The sequence below is a fragment of the Heliangelus exortis genome, unplaced genomic scaffold, assembly GCF_036169615.1.
Source record: "Heliangelus exortis unplaced genomic scaffold, bHelExo1.hap1 Scaffold_96, whole genome shotgun sequence".
NCBI classification, from domain to species: Eukaryota; Metazoa; Chordata; class Aves; order Apodiformes; family Trochilidae; genus Heliangelus; species Heliangelus exortis.
In genome coordinates, this window is record NW_027286012.1 from 18783 (window position 1) to 37304 (window position 18522).

Sequence of the window (18522 nt, forward strand, 5' to 3'; positions counted from 1 at the left end):
CCGGGAGGAGGGCGTTGGGTTGGGATTTCTCCACTGATCCCTCCTGATGTCTCCCACCAGTGGAGACTCCAGAAAGGGACATTTTGGGAGAAGGAGCCTCTTCCCGAGGGAAACGCTGGCGGATTCTCCTGGGGAAGGAGCAGGAGGGTGACACAGCCCTGGTTCTTCTGCCAAAATTTTGGTGTCACTTCTGCCCCGCAGGGGTGGAATAAAAAGGGGGGTGGGGTGGGTGGTCCCGTACCCCGTGTGGGCTTCCCCTTCAGCACCAATCTTGGGTTCTGGGGGTTCTTCCCAGCATCCTCCTCAGCATCTTCTCCAAAGACAAAACCAGGCAGAAACAAGAGTGGTTTTTCCTTTTTTGGGTTTTTTTCCTCGCTGAATTTCTACTTTATTACCTGAGGCCCCCCCAATCCTCCCCAAACTCCCCCCTGGCTCATCCCAAACGACCCCCAGAAGCTTTTTTTTTTTTTTTTTTTGGGGGGGGGGGGAGGTCCCACCAAGGAACCATCAGCCTGATGCAGCTCCCAACTCTTGGCCCTCCCAAAAAAACTCCCCGGGGAAGGGGGGGGGAGGTCCTGGAGTGATTTCACCTCCCCTCCCCCCAACTCTCCCCCCACCTTTTCCCCCCCCAATCACCACGGGGGCAGAGGATGAGGTTTAGAGAGAGAAGCAATTCCTCCCCCCACCCTAAATCCTCACCCAACCCCCCCCAAATCCACCCCCAACCCCCCCCACTGTCCCTCATCAAGTTCCCCCCCCTTCCTCCCCCAAATCCACCTCCCTTCACCCCCCAAGCCCCCTCCCCACCCTTGCTTCACCCCCTGGCCCTCCAAGAGGAAGGGGGGACAGGTTGGGCCCCCCCCCCCAACCTCGGTGTCCCCAGAAGTGACTTTGAACCCCACCCTTCCAGCCCCCCCTCAGGAGTTGGGGGGTGGGAGGGAAGCCCAAGACTCTTGGGGGGCAGCAGCATCGCTCGGTTGGGTCCCCCCCTCCCCAGGCCTCCACCTCCCAGCGGGGGGCAACGAAGCCTTGGGCCAATCGCGGGGGGCGATGGAGAAGGATGAAGAGGAGGAGGAGGAGGAGGAGGAAGGCAGAGGCTGGGAACCAGAGCTGGGGGCTTCAGGCCAACGCTGGGAGGTGCCGGGCGCCCCCTCGGGCCCCTCACCCTCCCACCAAACCGTGGGCGACCAAGGGATGGGACCGCGGAGCCGTCGCGGAGCGGCCGCGGCGGCACCGAGGGTTTTGCCACGTTGGGGACAGAGGTGCCGTTTTTCTGACCTTCCTCCCTCTCCTCCTCCTCCTCCTCCTCCTCCTCCTCCTCCTCCTGCTGCTCCCCCCGGGGAGTGGGCGCGTTGGTGGCGGTTGCGGTGGGAGCTGCGTCCGAAGCGTTTCCCGCAGTGGGCGCAGGGGAAAGGTTTCTCCCCGGTGTGGGTGAGGCGGTGGCGGTCGAAGTGGGAGCTCCAGGCGAAGCCTTTTCCGCAGAGGCCGCACTGGAAAGGTTTCTCCCCGCGGTGGAGCCTCCGGTGCCCTTCCAGGCCGGCGGGGGAGCTGAAACCCTTCCCGCAGTCGGGGCAGAGGTGGGGCCGGGCGGGGTGGAGGCCGTGGGTCCGGCGGTGGGCGCGCAGCGCGGAGCCGACGGCGAAGGTTTGGCCGCAGTCGGCGCAGCGGTGGGGCCGCTCCCCGGTGTGGACGCGGCGGTGCCGCTCCAGGTGGGAGCTGACGGCGAAGCTCTTCCCGCAGTCCCCGCAGCCAAAGGGTTTCTCCCCGGTGTGGACACGGCGGTGCCGTTCCAAGTGGGAGATCCAACCGAAGCTCTTCCCGCACGCCCCGCACGGGTAAGGTTTGGCGGTGACTCCGCCGACGCCGCCGTTTTGGGTGGAGGGCGGCGGCGCTTTGGCGTTTCGCTGCCGGGAGTGGGTGCGTTGGTGCTTGGCCAAGGCTGAACCCCAACGGAAGCAACGGTCGCAGTCCGGGCAGGCGTGGGGCCGCTCGCCGGCGTGGAGGCGTTGGTGTTGGAGGAGGTCGGAGCCTTGGCCAAAAGATTCCCCGCGTTGCTCGCAGCGGTGAGATGGCGGCGGGCGGCGGCTGCCGGCGGGCTCGGCGCCAAGCGGGGGAGTTTGGGTCCCTTTGTGCTGGAAACGTCGAGGGTCCGTCTGGTGGTTGAGGCGTTTGCCGCAGTCGGAGCATTTTTGGGGGGCTGGAGGGGGGGGTTCTTCTTCAGCTCCTTCTTCCTCCTCCTCCTCGGAGGCGGCGGCGTGGGTGCGCATGTGTCGGTCAAGATGGGAGCTCCAGGCGAAGGCCCGGCCGCAGCGGGCGCAGCGGAAGGGTTTCTCCCCGGTGTGGATGCGCCGGTGGCGTTCCAGGTGGGAGCTCCAGGAGAAAGCTTTCCCACAGACCCCACACTCGAAGGGTTTTCCACCCGAGTGGCTCTTCCGGTGCCGGTCCAAGGCGTCGGGATCGGCGAAGCCGCGGCCGCACTGCGGGCAGCGGTTGGGCCGCTGGCCGGCGGGGCCGTGGGTCCGTTGGTGGGTGAGCAGGGAGGAGCTGACGCTGAAGCGGCGGCCGCAGTCGGGGCAGGAGTAGGGACGCTCCCCGGTGTGGACCCGGTGGTGGATGGTGAGGTCAGAACGTTGGATGAAGGTTTTGCCGCAGTCGGGGCACCGGTAAGGGCGGTCGCCGCTGTGGATTTTCTGGTGTTTGACCAGGGCTGATTTGTGGCTGAAGCTCTTCCCGCACTCGCCGCAGGTGTTGGGGGGTTGGGTGGGGGTCGTGTCCCCGGCTCCTCCGTTCCCGCCCGCCCTCAGCTCCGTGGGGCTCAAGGGATTTTCCTCACCTGAGGGTTTCACCACTTGGGGCTCTTTCGCGGCAGCTTCTCCAGGAGGTTCTTGCTCTGCTCCTGCTCCGTCCTCTGTGGGGAAGAAGGAGAGAAGGAGACACAAGGCAGGCAGGAGACAGCTTGGGGTGTGGGAGGAAAAGGAGAGGAACCACCTCTTCCAAGGGAAACACCTCCAGCAGAAACATCTCCAACTGGAAGCTCACCGGTGGCCGCGGTGTCCCTGGGCACATGGAGATCCAGGGCTGTGGGTTCGTCCAGATCGGGCTTAGAAACGGGGAATTCTGAGAGGAAAAAAACCCAAACAAACAAAAAAAAACCCCATAAGTCAGTGGAAGAGCCCCCCAAAACCCAAGGTGAACCCCCCTCACCCCCAGGTTCTCCTCACCCAGGGCCATCAGTGCCTCGTAGCTCTCCTGCATCACGTCGCGGTAGAGCGCTCGCTGCCGCGGGTCCAGCACCACGTAGGGCTCCATGTGCCCCCAAACCCCCCCCTGAAAGAAGGAGGTGAGCTGAGTAAATAATTTTCCTTTTTTTTTTTTTGTTTTTGTTTCCCTTAAAAAATTGGAGGGGGAAGAAAGAAGCAGAGGGAGGAGAAAAACGGAATCGCGGGCGGCAAAATTCCTTAGGGAGGGAAAAAAGAGGCAAAACCCAACCCACGAAGACCCTTTCAGACAACACTGAGAAAACCCTCCCCTAAAATTAATTTCCACACAGGTTTCATGGAATTCCCAATGACTGATGCTTGTCCGTGGGGTGTTTCACCTTCCCCGAGCCTCCTGTCCCAAATTTTGCAGAAACAGCCCCAAAAAAATCACCCCCTCTTCTCAAAGAAGACAAATCCCCCATTATTTCTTTACCCAAATCTCAGAGCTGGTGCTGGGGGGCAAAGCACAAATTTTCCCACTGTAGGAAGAGGGTTTGGTGCAAAAAATCATTTCAATCCCCAATTATTACCACTTCCCCCACCTTTTTTCTCCTCCTCCCCCGTGTTCCCAGGGTGTGGGTTGATTTATTTAAATTTTATTTCTTTTAATTTCATTTTCCCCAGCAGCAGAGCTCTTGCAGCAGCTGAGGAGGGAGGTTGGGGGAAAGGTGGATTTGCAGGGGATTGTCACCAAATTTTTGATACTAAAAATATCACAAATTAAAGGGCGATTTCAAGGAGGTTTCGAGCAATTTTTGTCGTTTTTCATGGATTTGGATTTTTTTCAAGCCCTCACCAGCTCCATTTATCCACAGCCACCCTGCTAAACAAACGAGTACAAATAGAAATTAAAGATTTGAAATAGAAATTAAAGATTTGAAATAGAAATTAAGGATTTTAAATAGAAATTAAAGATTTTAAATGCTTCCTACCGCCTTTCCCCATCCAAAAGTGAAACCCACCCACTCGGAACCACAAGGGGGGTGGATTTTTGGGTGGTTTTAATTCATTTTTCCCCCTTTTCGGAGAGGATCCGGGTGCTGAGTTCAAGGCTGAGTTTGTGGGTGCCCTGAGAAGGTGGTTTTGGGTTTGTCCTTTTTTTTGGGGAGAGAGAAAGGGGAAGGATGGAAGGGGGAGAGGAAAAGGATGGAAATGGGAAAAGGATGGAAGGGGAAAAGGATGGAAAAAGAATAAAAAGCCATTTTTTACTTCCCTCTCTGCACCCTCCCCGTTACCTGCAGTCTCCAGCTTCGGGAGGTGTTGTCGGCAAAGCCCCCCCTGAATTTTTTTTCCCTTAAAAGCCCCTTTTTGGGGTTGTTTTTCCCCTCAAAAAACGAGGGATTTGTTCAATGGAAGGGAAGGGGTCGGGACGGTGCTGCGGGGGGGGAGTCCCGGTGTCCTCTGATTTCCCGAGCAGTAAGAGTTAAAAAATAAAATAAATCAAAAAAAAAGGGGGGGGGGGGGGGAGGGGGGAAGGAAGGAATTTAAAAAAAAAAAAACAAAAACAAAAAAAAGGGGGGGAGGAACAAAAAAAAAAAGGAGGGAGAGAGCAGCTCTGCGCGACTCCCAGAGCCCTCTGGTGGCACAGCGGGCAGAAATTAAAAAAAAAAAAAAAAATTTTACCTTGCAAAGTAGAAAAATTGTTCGGGAGTGGTTGATTTTACCTCAGAATGTGTGGGAAAAAGGGGTTTTTTGGGGGGTTTCGCCGCCATCTCTGTGCGTTTACCTCAGGGAGAGCCGTGGAGCTCCTCGGTTGCCACCCGGGAGAGCGACGCCGGAGGTTTAGAGGTGCTGAGATTCACGGGGGAGCATTTTGGGGTTAAAAACTTGAAATTCGGAGCTGAGGGGAGGGGACTGGGGGATGTTTTTTAGCGAGTGCGGACCGAAGGGGCCGGGCTGACGGGTCGCAAAATTCCCCCCCCCCCCGCCCCCTCCCCTTGCCGCGGTTCTCGGCAGCGCTGGTTTTGGGGGGTAAAAAGAGGGCGTTTGGCTCAACGTGATGATGTGACGGTAGCGAGGAGCCCCCCAAGATGTTTAAAAGCCCGGTGAGGGGTTTTGGGGCTCAGAGATGCCGCATTAATCCCGTCTCCCCCCTCCCTACGCCACGGCCGCCATTTTGAGGGGGTTCTGCCCTCCCCTTGCCAGGGCCCGTTGCCTTGGCAACGCCGGCGGGTTGCCCTCACCCAAGATGGCTGCCGGGGCTTCACCCCCACCCCCCCCCGGGGCCATTATAAGCGGGCAGTGGCGGGAAGGCCGCCGCCATCTTCCCGCTCGCCGCGCCTGAAGCCGCGGCCGCCATTTTGGAAGAGGGCAGGAGCCGCCATTTTGCCAGCGGGCGCCTCTTCCATCCTCCCCCCCCCTCCCCTCGTTTAGTTCTGAGGCGCAAGCCCCGAATTCAGGGGTTTTCACCCCAATTTCTGCTCTCCCCGACCCCGCGGAGACCTCTCCGGGAAATATTTCCTTCCCCAGAGCAGAGAGAGTGAGGGAAATGGAAAAAAAAAAAGCAGAGAAATGGGGGTGTTGGAGCCTCCAGCTCCCTCACGCTGCGTGGTAGGGATTAAAAATCGACGAAAGGTTTTTTAGTTTTTCGGGGGGGAGGGGTTTTTTGGGTTAAATTTACATTAATTTAGGTTCTTCAATTCCACCCGTGACGCTTGCAGAGAGGCCGAGGTGGCGGAAAAAAAAAAAAACCCACCCTAAAAATATTATTCTTTTTCACCAGAACCCTCCCTGGGTTTTTCACCATCCCTGAAAATAGAGTTTTTGAAGGAAAACTTAAAAAAAAACTCCCTGGGAAGCTCCTTTTAAGTTTAATTTTGCAATATTTAACCTCTAACGCAAGGAAACGCAGCGTTTGGGTGACAGGTGAGTAAGGCCGGGGCAAAAATGTGCCTTTTTTCCCCAAAAAACAGTGATTTTAAGGAAACATCCCCCCCTATCCTATAGGAACCCCATAGGGACCCCCCAGTCCTACAGGGACTCCATAGGGACCTCCCCAATCTTATAGGGAGCCCCCAACCCTATAAGGACCCTATAGAGACCCCCCACAATCCTATAGGGACTCCCCCCAATCCTATTAGGACCCTATAGGGACCCCCCCAATCCTATAGGGACCCCCCCCCAATCCTACAGGGAGCTCCCAACCCTATTAGGACCCTATAGGGACCCCCCAATCCTATAGGGACCCCCCCCCAAGTCCTACAGGGAGCCCCCAACCCTGTTAGGACCCTATAGGGACCCTCCCCAATCCTATAGGGACCCCACCCAACCCTATTAGGAGCCTATAGGGACCCCCCACAATCCTATAGGGACCCCCCATGATCCTACAGGGAGCCCCCAACCCTATTAGGACCCTATAGGGACCCCCCCCAATCCTATAGGGACTCCCCCCAATCCTATAGGAGCCTATAGGGACCCCCCCCCAATCCTACAGGGAGCCCCCAATCCTATTAGGACCCTATAGGGACCCCGCCAATCCTATAGGGACCCCCCCCCAAGTCCTACAGGGAGCCCCCAGTCCTATTAGGACCCTATAGGGACCCCCCCCCAATCCTATAGGGACTCCCCCCAATCCTATTAGGACCCTATAGGGCCCCCCCCCAATCCTATAGGGACTCCCCCCAATCCTATAGGAGCCTATAGGGACCCCCCCCAAGTCCTACAGGGAGCCCCCAACCCTGTTAGGAGCCTATAGGGCCCCCCCCAATCCTATAGGGACCCTACAGGGCCCCCACATTATAGTTACAGCTGCTTATAGCCCCCTATAGCCCCCTATAGACCCCCTATAGCCCCTATAACCCCCCTATGCCCCCCGGGCTCTCTCCTTTGGCCCGCCCCTCGCTTCCCACGCGCGGGAAGCCACGCCCACTCTTATCTAATTTACATAACCACGCCCCTTCACCCGCTGCCCCGACCAATCGCGCTCTTTGCGCGTGCGTGACCACGCCCACGTCCCCCCCCCCCCCGGTCCGTGGCCACGCCCCTCCGGGCCGTCATTCGGGCGGCGGGTCGGCAGGGAGCGGTAACGCGGGGGCTCTCGCAGCAAACGGGGCCGGGATGGAAGCTCCTCCGGCTCCTCCCACCGTCCCCCCCGGCTCCTTGCAGCGCTGCCCGTAGCCTCCAGGATGAATTAACGTGCCCGGTGTGCTTGGAATACTTCAACGATCCGGTGTTGGTGGCCGAGTGCGGGCATAACTTCTGCCGCGCCTGCGTAACCCAATGCTGGGAGGACTCGGCCCGCCGCCTTTGCTGCCCTCAGTGCCGGGAACCGGTACCGCAACGGCTCTTCCGCCCCAACCGCTCTCTGGGGAACATCGTCCACATCGTTCGGCAGTTGGGGTTACCCTCAGGCCCTGCCGATCCACCCCCGGGGCCTCCGGCTCCCGCTCCGCCTCTGCCCTCCGCCTCTCCGCCGGCTCCTCCGGGCCTCCGCGTTGTCCCCGTCACGGGGAACCTTTGAGGCTTTACTGCGTTCAGGATCGCCGAGCTGTCTGCGTCGTTTGTCACCTTTCCCGGGAACACCGGACCCACACCGTGCTGCCCGCCGAGGAGCGGCCCACGCCGCAGAGGTCAGTGCCGGGGATGTTAAAGACCCCCCCCTTATTTAGGGGGTACGCTTGGGGTCCCCTCAACGGGCTCAAATACCCCAGGACCCAATTCGGGGGGGTAGGGACCCCCGTTTTTAAGGGGGTGCGGTGAGGACTGAGTAGAAAGGTGAGTACCCCCCTCAATGGGGCAGAATTTGGGGTGCAAAAGGGACTCAACGCCCTCCCCCCAAAAAAATGGGGACCCCCTAGAGAGGGGGCTGACCCCATAGTGTGGAAAGGGGTGCAAAATGGAGCTGGTTTCAACTGGGAGGATACTGGGAGGAGGTGGAGGGGGAGGCGTGTGACAGCTGGAGTCACCTTTGGGGTGGGGGGTGTTCAAAACCACCCCTGACACCCCAAAATCTTCATTTTCTGAGCAAAAAGAGACGCTTGGAGGGGGTCGGGGGGGTTTATTCTGACCAGCAGGTGGAATTTGGGGTTAAATGGGGGGGGAGGAAACCCCTAGGAGGGAGTTTCTCCCCGCTAGAAACCATGAAAATAAGATCAATTCGAACCCAATTAATTTAAATAAAACGGAATTAATTAAAGTTAATGAAACGAAACCCCCCCGGGGCGTCTGGTGAACGTGACGCAGAACGGATACGGAGCCGATCGGCGACGAAGGGGAGGCCCCCCCCCCGTCTTGTTATGTTTAGGGGGTGTTTTCTTGCTGGAATTATTAATTATTAATTAATAATTAAAAGATTGGAGGGGGGGGGGGGGAGGGGAGGGAGCACCCAAGATGCCGGCCCGGGACCTTCACTGCGCAGCGACCGCTGGAGGAGGAGGAGGAGGAGGAGGAGGAAGGTGGCCTTGGTGCCATGGAGGAAGGAGATTTCCCTCTTCTGAACGCCTGCAATTAAGGGTTGTGATAATTAGTCACTAATTATGGCAAATTATTAATTATTCCCATCAGTGGTAGCAAAGCAGCTGCCACCACAAAGCTTCCAGAGCCAATTTTGGCTTCGACGGCGCCGTCCTCGCCCTCTCCTGTAACCTCCATGCCCCCAAAATTCAGGTTTTTAGCCTTTTTTTTAAGTCCTTTTAGGATCTTTAGGCACAACCCCCGCTGAGGTTGTTGCTTTTTTGGCGTTTTTCCCCTTATTAAGCTGATTTTACACATTTTTATCCACCTCGGGGGGTGCTTGCAACCTGTGCCCCTGTTTTTCCCCAGCTTTTAATCCAGGGCTTAAATTCTGCATTTTTTTCTGAGGGTTGTTGGGTAATGGCAGCAAAATCTCTGGTTTATTTCTTAAAAAAAAGAGTTTATATCTAAAAAACCTGATTTTATTTGTAAAAAACCTGATTTACTTGCTTCACTTCTTAAAAAGTCAGGTTTATTTCTAAAAGCACCTGGTTTATTTCTAGAAAAAGCTGATTTGTTTCTAAAATACCTGTGTTATTTTGAAAAAAAAAAAAAGTTTATTTCTTTAAAAAGTTGTTTACTTCTATAAAAATTGTTTAGTTGTTAAAAAAAAGGGGTTTATTGCTGGAAAACCCTGTTTTGTTTCTTCAAATTGCTGCTTTTAAGTGTTGCTAGGAGCCTCTCAGAGGTGAAAAGATTTCCCTCAGGACAAATTTCCATCAATAAATCCTCAATAAATTTCCTGAACAACCTGGGGGTGGCCGGGCCCTCCATTTTGAGGCCGTTTCAGGCAGATTTGGGGGCGTCTCAACTTTCTTCCTGCCTCTTTTTTTTTTTTTGTGCCTCCTCAGGGACATTTTTAGGGTCACTTGGGAACTTTTTGACCTTTTTTTGGCATTCCTGAAGTTAAAAGGAGGACAGGGTGGTGGGGACCTCCCCTCAGCTGGGGGTTGTGGTGTCTTCCAGCGCCACAAAAATGACATTTGGTGAAACTTTGACCAATCCCAGTGCAAAACCAGAAGGAATCCTCCCCAAATCTTTTATTTTTTTTTTTTTTTTTTTGGATCCCAACTAACCAGGCTTCCCTCCTTTTCCAGGAGGTTCCCCAGGAACACCTGAGCTCCCTGAGGAAAAGCCGTGAAGAAGCCAAAGCGGAGAAGGAGCGGCAGAGCCAGGAGCTGCTGGTGAGTTCCTCCCCCTCCCCAAAAAAAAAAAACAAACCCCAAACCTTTTGGTGAGCACCAAGATTCCATCTCATTTCCTTCCCAGAAACAAACAGAAGTGGAAAGGCAGAAAATTGTGACTGAGTGCAAGGAACTCCGGGGATTCCTGGAGGAGAAGGAGCAGCTCCTGCTCTCCCGTCTGGAGGAGCTGGACCGGGACGTCGTCCGGAGGAGGGATGAGAGTGTGTCCCACCTCAGCGAGGAGATCGCCCACCTGGACAAGCTGCTGAGTCAGCAGGGAGGAGAAAAGGGGTCAGGAAACCAGGCTGGGCAGGTGAGACCCCCCACACCCACCCACACCTTCAATTTGGGGACAAAAACCCCATTTTTGGGGACTTCCGGGGTGCTGAGGAGCAAGCGGGCTCCGTTAACTCCACCCCATCAAGAGTTGGATTTGTTTTTCCTGGAGGTTAATTTGTTTTTTTTTAGAGGACTTGATTTATTTTTTCAAGGGGATTGATATTTTATTTTTTTTTTTTCCCCACGGGGTTGATTTTTGGTGGGAATTTTGGGCTGAAAGTCAGCTTTTTCAGTCATGAAGCTCCTTGACACCTGAAACTGAGAAAAACATTTTTTTGGGCCACTTGATTGTCACTGCAAGGCCTGAACCTTCCTGGGTTTGGAATCTTGGGGACAATCATGATTTTTAGTGAATTTCCTTAAAAAGCAGCGTGTTTCTTTTTCCTCACTCATGCTAAAAAAAAAAAAGAAGGAGGAAAAGGCATTTTAAACCAATAATTTAAATTAATTTTCCCACTTCTGTGATTCCAGCTCTGCTGAGAGCTGATCCCTTCAGCCATGGGGCCACTTTCAGGGAGGATTTTGGAGGTTCTGAGGTAAAAAGGAGACTTTTATTGAATAATTTCTTATTTTTCTCATTCTCTCCCCAGGGTGTTATCCCAGCTGGAAGTAGGTGAGTGAAGCAGAGCTCCTAAAATTAAATTATTTAAGAATCATCCCACGCCAAACCTCTAGTTTGGAGATTTTATGTGGGGTTTTTTTTCCAGAAAAAACCCTAATATTTCTTTTTTTTTCCCTCTCTCTTAGCTTTGAGAGCTGGATGTTCTGCAAGCCTGAAGTTGGCTTCACAGAGCTGGAGAAGAAACTCAAGAGCTTCTCTCAGAAGAGTGCAGTGCTGAAAGAAGTTCTGCTGGAGTTCAAGGGTGAGACTGGAAATAAACGGGGCTGCTTCCCTCACCCTTATATTTAATTCAGGTTAAAATTCCCCTGAAAAGGTAAAATTCAACTTTAAAAGTCAAAGTTCGACCTGAAAGGGATCCAGGTCAACTTAAAATGCTCAAATTCAACTTAAAAGATGATCAAGTTCAACTGAAAGGGCAAAATTCAACTTAAGAGATGATTAAGTGCAACTTCAAAGATGATCAAATTCAACTGAAAACGATCAAAAAGGCAAAATTCAACCTAAGATGATAAAGTTCTATTTAAAGCCTAAAATTCAACTTAAAGATGATTTTTAATTTTTTTTTTTAAGCTGTGCTTTTGCTTCTCCTTTGGGAACAACTCTTTATGGTTTGAGCACCTCCTCCTGGAGAAGAAAAAGCTCAATTTGCTCAAAAAGCAGCTAATTTTCCTCAGATTTCTCTCTGGGATTTTGGTGTTGCTGGAAGCAGAGCCCAGGGGGGCTCCGTGTGTGTAAAAGAACCTAAAATCTCCTTTTTTTTCCCTCAGAGAACCTCCGGTTCGAGCTGGAGAACGACACAGGTGAGGAGGGATTTTCATTTTCCTAAGGTCTTGGTGGAGAATTTTTATTTTTACCCAGAAGTTTCAATCCCAGAGCAGGCTGAGGAGAACCTGGGGGGTTTGGAGCAGAGACTTGGCCCTTTCTCTGCTTTTTAAGGGAAATCAGAACCTGATTTTTCTTTTTTCTCCACGTTTTGGATGCTTAAATCTGTGTGTGTGGGGGGTGTTTCATCATGATCCTGGTTGGGTTTTGAGGTGAAAATGGAGGAAATCTTCATCCTGGTTGGGTTTTGAGGTGAAAATGTGGGGAATCATCATCATCTACGTTGGGTTTTGAGGTGAAAATGGAGGAATCATCATCCTGGTTGGGTTTTGAGGTGAAAATGTTGGAAATCATGATCCAGGTTGGGTTTTGAGGTGAAAATGGGCGGGAATCTTCATCCAGGTTGGGTTTTGAGGTGAAAATGGCAGGAATCATGATCCAGGTTGGGTTTTGAGGTGAAAATGGGGGGATCATCATCATTTTGGTTGGGTTTTGAGGTAAAAGTGGCAGGAATCATGATCCTGGTTGAGTTTTGAGGTGGAGATGGGGGAATAATCATCATCCAAGTTGGGTTTTGAGGTGAAAATGTTGGAAATCATGATCCAGGTTGGGTTTTGAGGTGAAAATGGGCAGGAATCTTCATCCAGGTTGGGTTTTGAGGTGAAAATGGCAGGAATCACGATCCTGGTTGGGTTTTGAGGTGAAAATTTTGGAAATCATGATTCTGGTTGGGTTTTGAGGTGGAGATGGGGGGAATCATCATCATCCAAGTTGGGTTTTGAGGTGAAAATGGGGGAATCATCATCCAAGTTGGGTTTTGAAGTAAAAGTGGCGGGAATCATCATTTTGGTTGGGTTTTGAGGTGAAAATGGGGGGATCATCATCATTTTGGTTGGGTTTTGAGGTAAAAGTGGCAGGAATCATCATCCAAGTTGGGTTTTGAGGTGAAAATGTCAGAAATCATGATCCTGGTTGAGTTTTGAGGTGGCGATGGGGGAATAATCATCATCCAAGTTGGGTTTTGAGGTGAAAATGTTGGAAATCATGATCCAGGTTGGGTTTTGAGGTGAAAATGGGTGGGAATCTTCATCCAGGTTGGGTTTTGAGGTGAAAATGGCAGGAATCATGATCCTGGTTGGGTTTTGAGGTGAAAATGGCAGGAATCATGATCCTGGTTGGGTTTTGAGGTGAAAATTTTGGAAATCATGATTCTGGTTGGGTTTTGAGGTGGAGATGGGGGGAATCTTCATCCAGGTTGGGTTTTGAGGTGGAAGTTTCCTCAGTTTCCCTCTCCCTCCCCCCAGGTGATCTCTCCTTGGATCCCGACACCGCCAACCCTTACCTGGTGTTGTCAGAAGACAAAAGGAGCGTCCGCCTCCGGAGCGCTCCCCAGGAGCTGCCCCCAAGCCCCAAGAGATTTGATTTTTCCTTCTGTGTCTTGGCGGCCGAGGGTTTCCTGGCCGGGCGCCATTACTGGGAGGTGGAGGTGGGGGATGGGGAGAGTTGGGTGCTGGGCGCCGCCCGCGAGTCGGTGCGCAGGAAGGAGAAAATCGATTTCGCCCCCGAGGAGGGGATCTGGGCGGTGGGGTTGAACTGGAAAGGGAAAAATTGGGATCAGTATCAGGCGTTCACCTCCCCCGAGACCCCTCTGTCCCTCTGCGAGAGGCCCAGGAAGATCGGGGTCTACCTGGACTACGAGGGGGGTTGGGTGGCCTTCTACAACGCCGACAACATGGCGCCCATCTTCACCTTCACCGCCGCCTTCACCGAGAAGATTTTCCCCTTCTTTTGGCTCTTCTACGTGGGCTCCTCCCTCTCCCTCTGCAACTGACACCCCCAACATGGCCCCCAACTTCTCCCCCTCCTCACAAAGGTCACCCCCACCCCTCCCTTTGAGGGCCCCAAAGTCTCCACCTTCAAGGTTGAAGGCCCCAAAACTCCTCAGTTTTCTCTTTTTCAAATTTTTTAATTTTTCTGCTTGAATTGGAGGCTTTGACCCTCAAAACTTTTCCTCTGGGGTCTCCACCAACCTCAGTAATTTCCCCCCTTTTTCTCCACCTTCTTTGAGAGGACCCCAAACTCCCCCTTTTTCACCTTGAAGGTTGAAGACCCCAAAACTCCTCAGTTTTCTCTTTTTCAAATTTTTCTGCTTGAATTGGAGGCTTTGACCCTCAAAATTTTTCCTCTGGGGTCTCCACCAACCTCAGTAATTTCCCCTCTTTTTCTCCACCTTCTTTCAGAGGACCCCAAACTGCTCCTTTTTCTTTCACCTTGAAGGTTGAAGACCCCAAAACTCAGTTTTCTCTTTTAAAATTTTTCTGCTTGAATTGGAGGCTTTGACCCTCAAAATTTATCTTCTGGGGTCTCCACCAACCTCATTAATTCCCCCCCTTTTTCTCCACCTTCTTTCAGAGGACCCCAAACTCCCCCTTTTTCACCTTGAAGGTTGAAAACCCCAAAACTCCTCAGTTTTCTCTTTTTCAAATTTTTCTGCTTGAATTGAAAAATTTGGAGAATTTTGCCCTCAAATCTGGGGTCTCCACCAACCTCAGGGGGGGAAATTATTCCCCACCCCTTTTTTCCCACTTTTTCTTTCAGAGGACCCCAAACTCCTCCTTTTTTTCCCCTTCAAGGTTGAAGACCCCAAACTCCTCTTTGCCCCTTTTGCACCTTCAAAGTTCAGGTTTTTTCGGTTGAATTTAACAAAAATTGAGGTTTTGACCCTCAAAACTTCCCTTTGGGGTCTCAACCAACTCCAGGGGGGAAAAATATTCCCTAACCCTCCCCTTTTTTCCCCACTTTTTTCTTTCAGATGACCCCAAACTTCTTATTGTCCCTTTTTCACCTCCAAAACTGAATTTTTCTGCTTAAATTTTTAAATTTGGAGGATTTTACCCTCAAAACCTCCCCCTGGGGCACCAACCAGTGAGGGGTGGGCTTTAAACACCCTGGGGGGGGTTTATTTCCAAGCCCCCTCCCCTTTTTTCCTTTTTCAGGTCCCCTTTTAGCTCCCACCCCTCCCTTTGCTTCCCTTTTCCCCCTTTTTTTTGGTGGGGGGGGAGGGCTGAGCCCTTTTTTTTTCGCTAGAAGAGCAAAAAAACCCCCAAAAATTTCCCCTCATGGCTTCCCCCACCTTAAAGTTCAGCACCTGGGGTGTCGAGTTATAAAAAATAAAATTAAAAATTTAAAAATTAAGGGGTGGGGATGGAGGAAATGGATATTTTTATTTTTGGACATCCCCCCCCCCCCCCTAAAAAAAAAAACAAACCCAAACCAAAAAAAACCCAACCTTGTAGGGATGTCACCAAGTTGAAACTGCTCAGAATTGGTGATTTAATTTTATTTTTGGAGGGGGGGAGGTGGGAGGGAGACCCCCGACCCCCTCCCCCTTGGAATTGGGGATGGGTTGGGGGGGGGTGGGCTCTGGGTTGAGACCCTCGTGTGTGTGTCCCCCCCCCAACCCCTCGTGTGCCCTCGTGCTGCTGTTCCCTCCCTCTGCTCAGTGGGGAAATAAAAGTTGCTGTGCAAAAACCCAAAACCACCTAAAAAACCCTAAAATAGCCCCAAAATTCCTTTTTTTTTTTTTTTTAAGCTTCTTATAGGGTGGGGTTGGGATGAGTTTTGGGGTTTCTCAAGGCAGTGGGTGACCCCTCCCCCCCCTCAACTTGAGCCCTTCAGAAGTTGGGGGTTTAATTGAAATTTCTTGAAATGTCGTCCCCCCCCCAAAAAAAAAAAAAAAAAAAAAGCCAAATTTTGGAATTTTAAGCCCTCCCCCTCGCCCTTTTTTCCTTGTGTATTTATAGATAAATTTTTGGGTCAAAAATTGTGGAGTGTCTTGCCAGGAAAGGAAGAAAATTACCTGACAATATTAAAAAAAATATTTTAAAAATATTAAAAACCCAATAAATCCAATATTTAAAAACCCAAAAACCCAATAAATAAAAAAATTAATAAAGAAAATTTTAAAATAATTTAAAAATATAAAAAAGTCTGGGGGAAAAGGGAAGGGATTTGTTTGGGGGGAGGAATGTTGGGGGCTTGTGGTAAAGGATCTGAGGTAGCCTGCAACCTCTATTTTTGAGGTGAAAAAGCCATTTTTTGGGGGTGGCTGGAAGCATCATTCTCCATTCCAGGTCCAGCGAGCTTCAACTCTTGAATTATTTTTAAATTTTAATTCCCAATTAACCCTGATGAGCCCAAAATATTCATTATCCTCTCCAAAAAAAACTTAAAAAAAGGGAAATTGAATTTTTTTAGGACTTGAACACCCACAGAACCCAAACCCGAGCCTTTCCCCCGACCTCAATTCCCTTTTTTTTTTTTATTGTCCAACAAATTCCCTTTTTTTTTTTTTTTTTTTTTATTGTTCCCATTTCACTTTTCAACCCCTTTGCCATAAAAAATCAGCGTGGGAAGTGGGAAAAGTGGGGGGAAAAACCCCAACTTTTAGGTAAAAAGCAGTCACTCTTGAGGGTCCTTTGGCAACTTGGAGCCGAGCTTGAGGGAAACCAAAAATTGGCGGGAAAACGGGAATTCCCTCCCCGAAGCGCCGTTTTCCCCATTTTTTGTGGGTTTTTTCTCCTGTTTCTTGTGGGCTTTTTTTTTTTTTCCTGTTTCTTGTGATTTTTGGACACACCAAGAGGTCCCTGATGATTCCACCTCCCCTCCATCCCTTTTCCTCCTTCCTTTGGCCAAAAATTGGAGGATGTCTCGCTACAACCCGACGCCGTCCATCCCCCGCCCCCCATCCCCCGGGGACCCCCCAGGACCCTCCCCGGAGGTCCCCAGGGTCGGGGGGGTCTTCTCCTCTTCCTCCTCCTCCTCCTCCTCCTCACTCCCCAAAGCCTCTTCCCCAAGTCCTGGCACCTCCAAAGGTTCCACCACCTCGGGCTGCTCCAAGCCCAACCCCAAGTTGGGCGATGGGACCATTTCCAGTTGTCCGCCTTCCAGTTGGGGGGGTCCCGGGGGGGTTTGGGGGTGACTTTTGCTTTTGTGAGCGGTGACGTTGTCCTTCTTCTCAAACTTCTTACCACAGATGTCACAGGAGAACTGGTAGAAGGTGTCAGCAGAATGTTTTTTCATGTGCCAGTTGAGGGAGGCCTTCTGGCGGCAGGTGAAGCCACAGATCTCACACCTGCCGGGGGGGGGGGTGGGAAAAAGAAACAGGATCTGAGGTAAAAAAATTTAAAAAATGAAAAAATAAGTAGATATCTCGAGGGAGAAGGGGCTCGGATTGAGGTGCTCCTCGTGCTACCCCTGAAGCCACTGGAGGTGCTCCTCAAAAAGGCTTCTTGAGGTGCTCCTCAAGGTTTTTCTTAAAAATGTTTTTTCAAGGTGGCCCTGAAGCCACTTGAGGTGCTCCTCAAAAAATTTGTCTCAAGGTGACCCTGAAAAATTCTCAAATCCTCAAATTTTCACCCTCAGAATTTTCTGGAGATGGCCCTGAACCCACTCAAGGTTCTCCTCAAAATTTTCTTCTGGAGATGACCCTGAAGCCACTTGAGGTTCTCCTCAAAAATGTTCCTCAAGATGGCCCTGAAGCCACTCAAGGGTCTCAAAATTTTCTTCCCTGAAGCCACTCGAGGTGCTCTTTGAGATGCTCCTCAAAAAATTCTTCTCAAGGTGACTTTTAAGATGCCCCTGAAGCCACTCAAGGTTCTCCTCAAGATGACCCTGAACCCACTCAAGGTTCTTTAAAAATTTTCTTCTGGAGATGCCCCTGAACCCACTCAAGGTTCTCCTCAAAAATATTTCTCAAGGTGAAGCCACTCAAGGTGCTCCTTGAGGTGCTCCTCAAGGTGACCCTTAAGATGCCCCTGAACCCACTCGAGGTTCTCCTCAAAAATGTTTCTCAAGGTGCTCCTTGAGATTCTCCTCAAAATTTATTCTCAAGATGCCCCTGAGCCCACTTGAGGTTCTCAAAATTTTCTTCTGGAGATGCCCCTGAACCCACTCAAGGTTCTCCTCAAAATTTTCTTCTGGAGATGACCCTGAAGCCACTCGAGGTTCTCCTCAAAAATGTTCCTCAAAGTGAAGCCACTCAAGGTGCTCCTTGAGGTGCTCAAGGTGACCCTTAAGATGCCCCTGAACCCACTTGAGGTTCTCAAAATTTCTTCTCAAGTTGCCCCTGATCCCACTCAAGGTTCTCCTCAAAATTTCTTCTCAAGATGACCCTGAAGCCACTTCAGGTTCTCAAAATTTTCTTCCCTGAAGCTACTCGAGGTTCTCCTCAAAAAAATTCTTCTCAAGATGATCCTGAACCCACTCAAGGTTCTCCTTAAAGATGTTCCTCAAGGTGAAGCCACTCAAGGTGCTCCTTGAGGTGCTCCTCAAGGTGACCCTTAAGATGCCCCTGAACCCACTCGAGGTTCTCCTCAAAATTTCTTCTCAAGATGCCCCTGAACCCACTCGAGGTTCTCCTCAAAATTTCTTCTCAAGATGCCCCTGAACCCACTGGTGGCCCTGAAGCCCCTCAAGATGTCCCTTAAGGTGCCCCTGAAGCCCCTCAAGGGTCCCTCAAGCCCCTGGCCCAGGAGAGGGCCGGAAACCTCTTGACCAAGCTACAACCTCCTCCCGATGAGGTCCGTGCTTCTAAATTTGGGTGAAAAAGCACCAGAGGAGAGGGCTGGGTGCCACCCAGGTGTCCCAGTGTCACCCTGGTGGGTCCTGGCACTCACTGGAGGGGCTTCTCCCCCGTGTGGATGCGTCGGTGGATGATGAGGTTGCTGCTGGTGCGGAAGGAGCGGGCGCAGAACTCGCAGATGTAATCCCTGGTGTCTGGGGATGGGGACACAAGAAGAAGGTTTAGGGCTTGATCCAACCTGGAAGATCAACCGTGGACCTT

General features: G+C 51.7%; 2 protein-coding genes across 2 annotated transcripts in view; one reads left to right on the top strand and one right to left on the bottom strand.

The window, feature by feature from the left end:
- Nucleotides 1-825: 825 nt before the first annotated feature.
- The window catches only part of LOC139791055 (zinc finger protein 850-like), a 28866-nt gene continuing 11169 nt past the window's right edge, over nucleotides 826-18522 (bottom strand). The window contains exons 10-17 of the mRNA XM_071732845.1: nucleotides 18356-18455; nucleotides 16404-16812; nucleotides 13153-13271; nucleotides 5474-5635; nucleotides 4987-5056; nucleotides 3222-3327; nucleotides 2989-3117; nucleotides 826-2908 (exon numbers count right to left, since the gene is read on the bottom strand). Of these exons, the coding sequence (XP_071588946.1) occupies nucleotides 918-2908; nucleotides 2989-3117; nucleotides 3222-3327; nucleotides 4987-5056; nucleotides 5474-5635; nucleotides 13153-13271; nucleotides 16404-16812; nucleotides 18356-18455 (3086 nt within the window). The 3' untranslated portion in view covers nucleotides 826-917. The remainder of the gene's footprint in view (nucleotides 2909-2988; nucleotides 3118-3221; nucleotides 3328-4986; nucleotides 5057-5473; nucleotides 5636-13152; nucleotides 13272-16403; nucleotides 16813-18355; nucleotides 18456-18522) is intronic.
- LOC139791054 (E3 ubiquitin-protein ligase TRIM7-like) lies at nucleotides 7317-15236 on the top strand. Its single transcript, XM_071732844.1, is given in 10 exon segments — nucleotides 7317-7346; nucleotides 7348-7674; nucleotides 7677-7809; nucleotides 7812-7828; nucleotides 9809-9895; nucleotides 9981-10208; nucleotides 10825-10847; nucleotides 10982-11097; nucleotides 11624-11656; nucleotides 12983-15236. Coding segments are annotated over 10 exon segments (1521 nt in total). The 3' UTR covers nucleotides 13510-15236.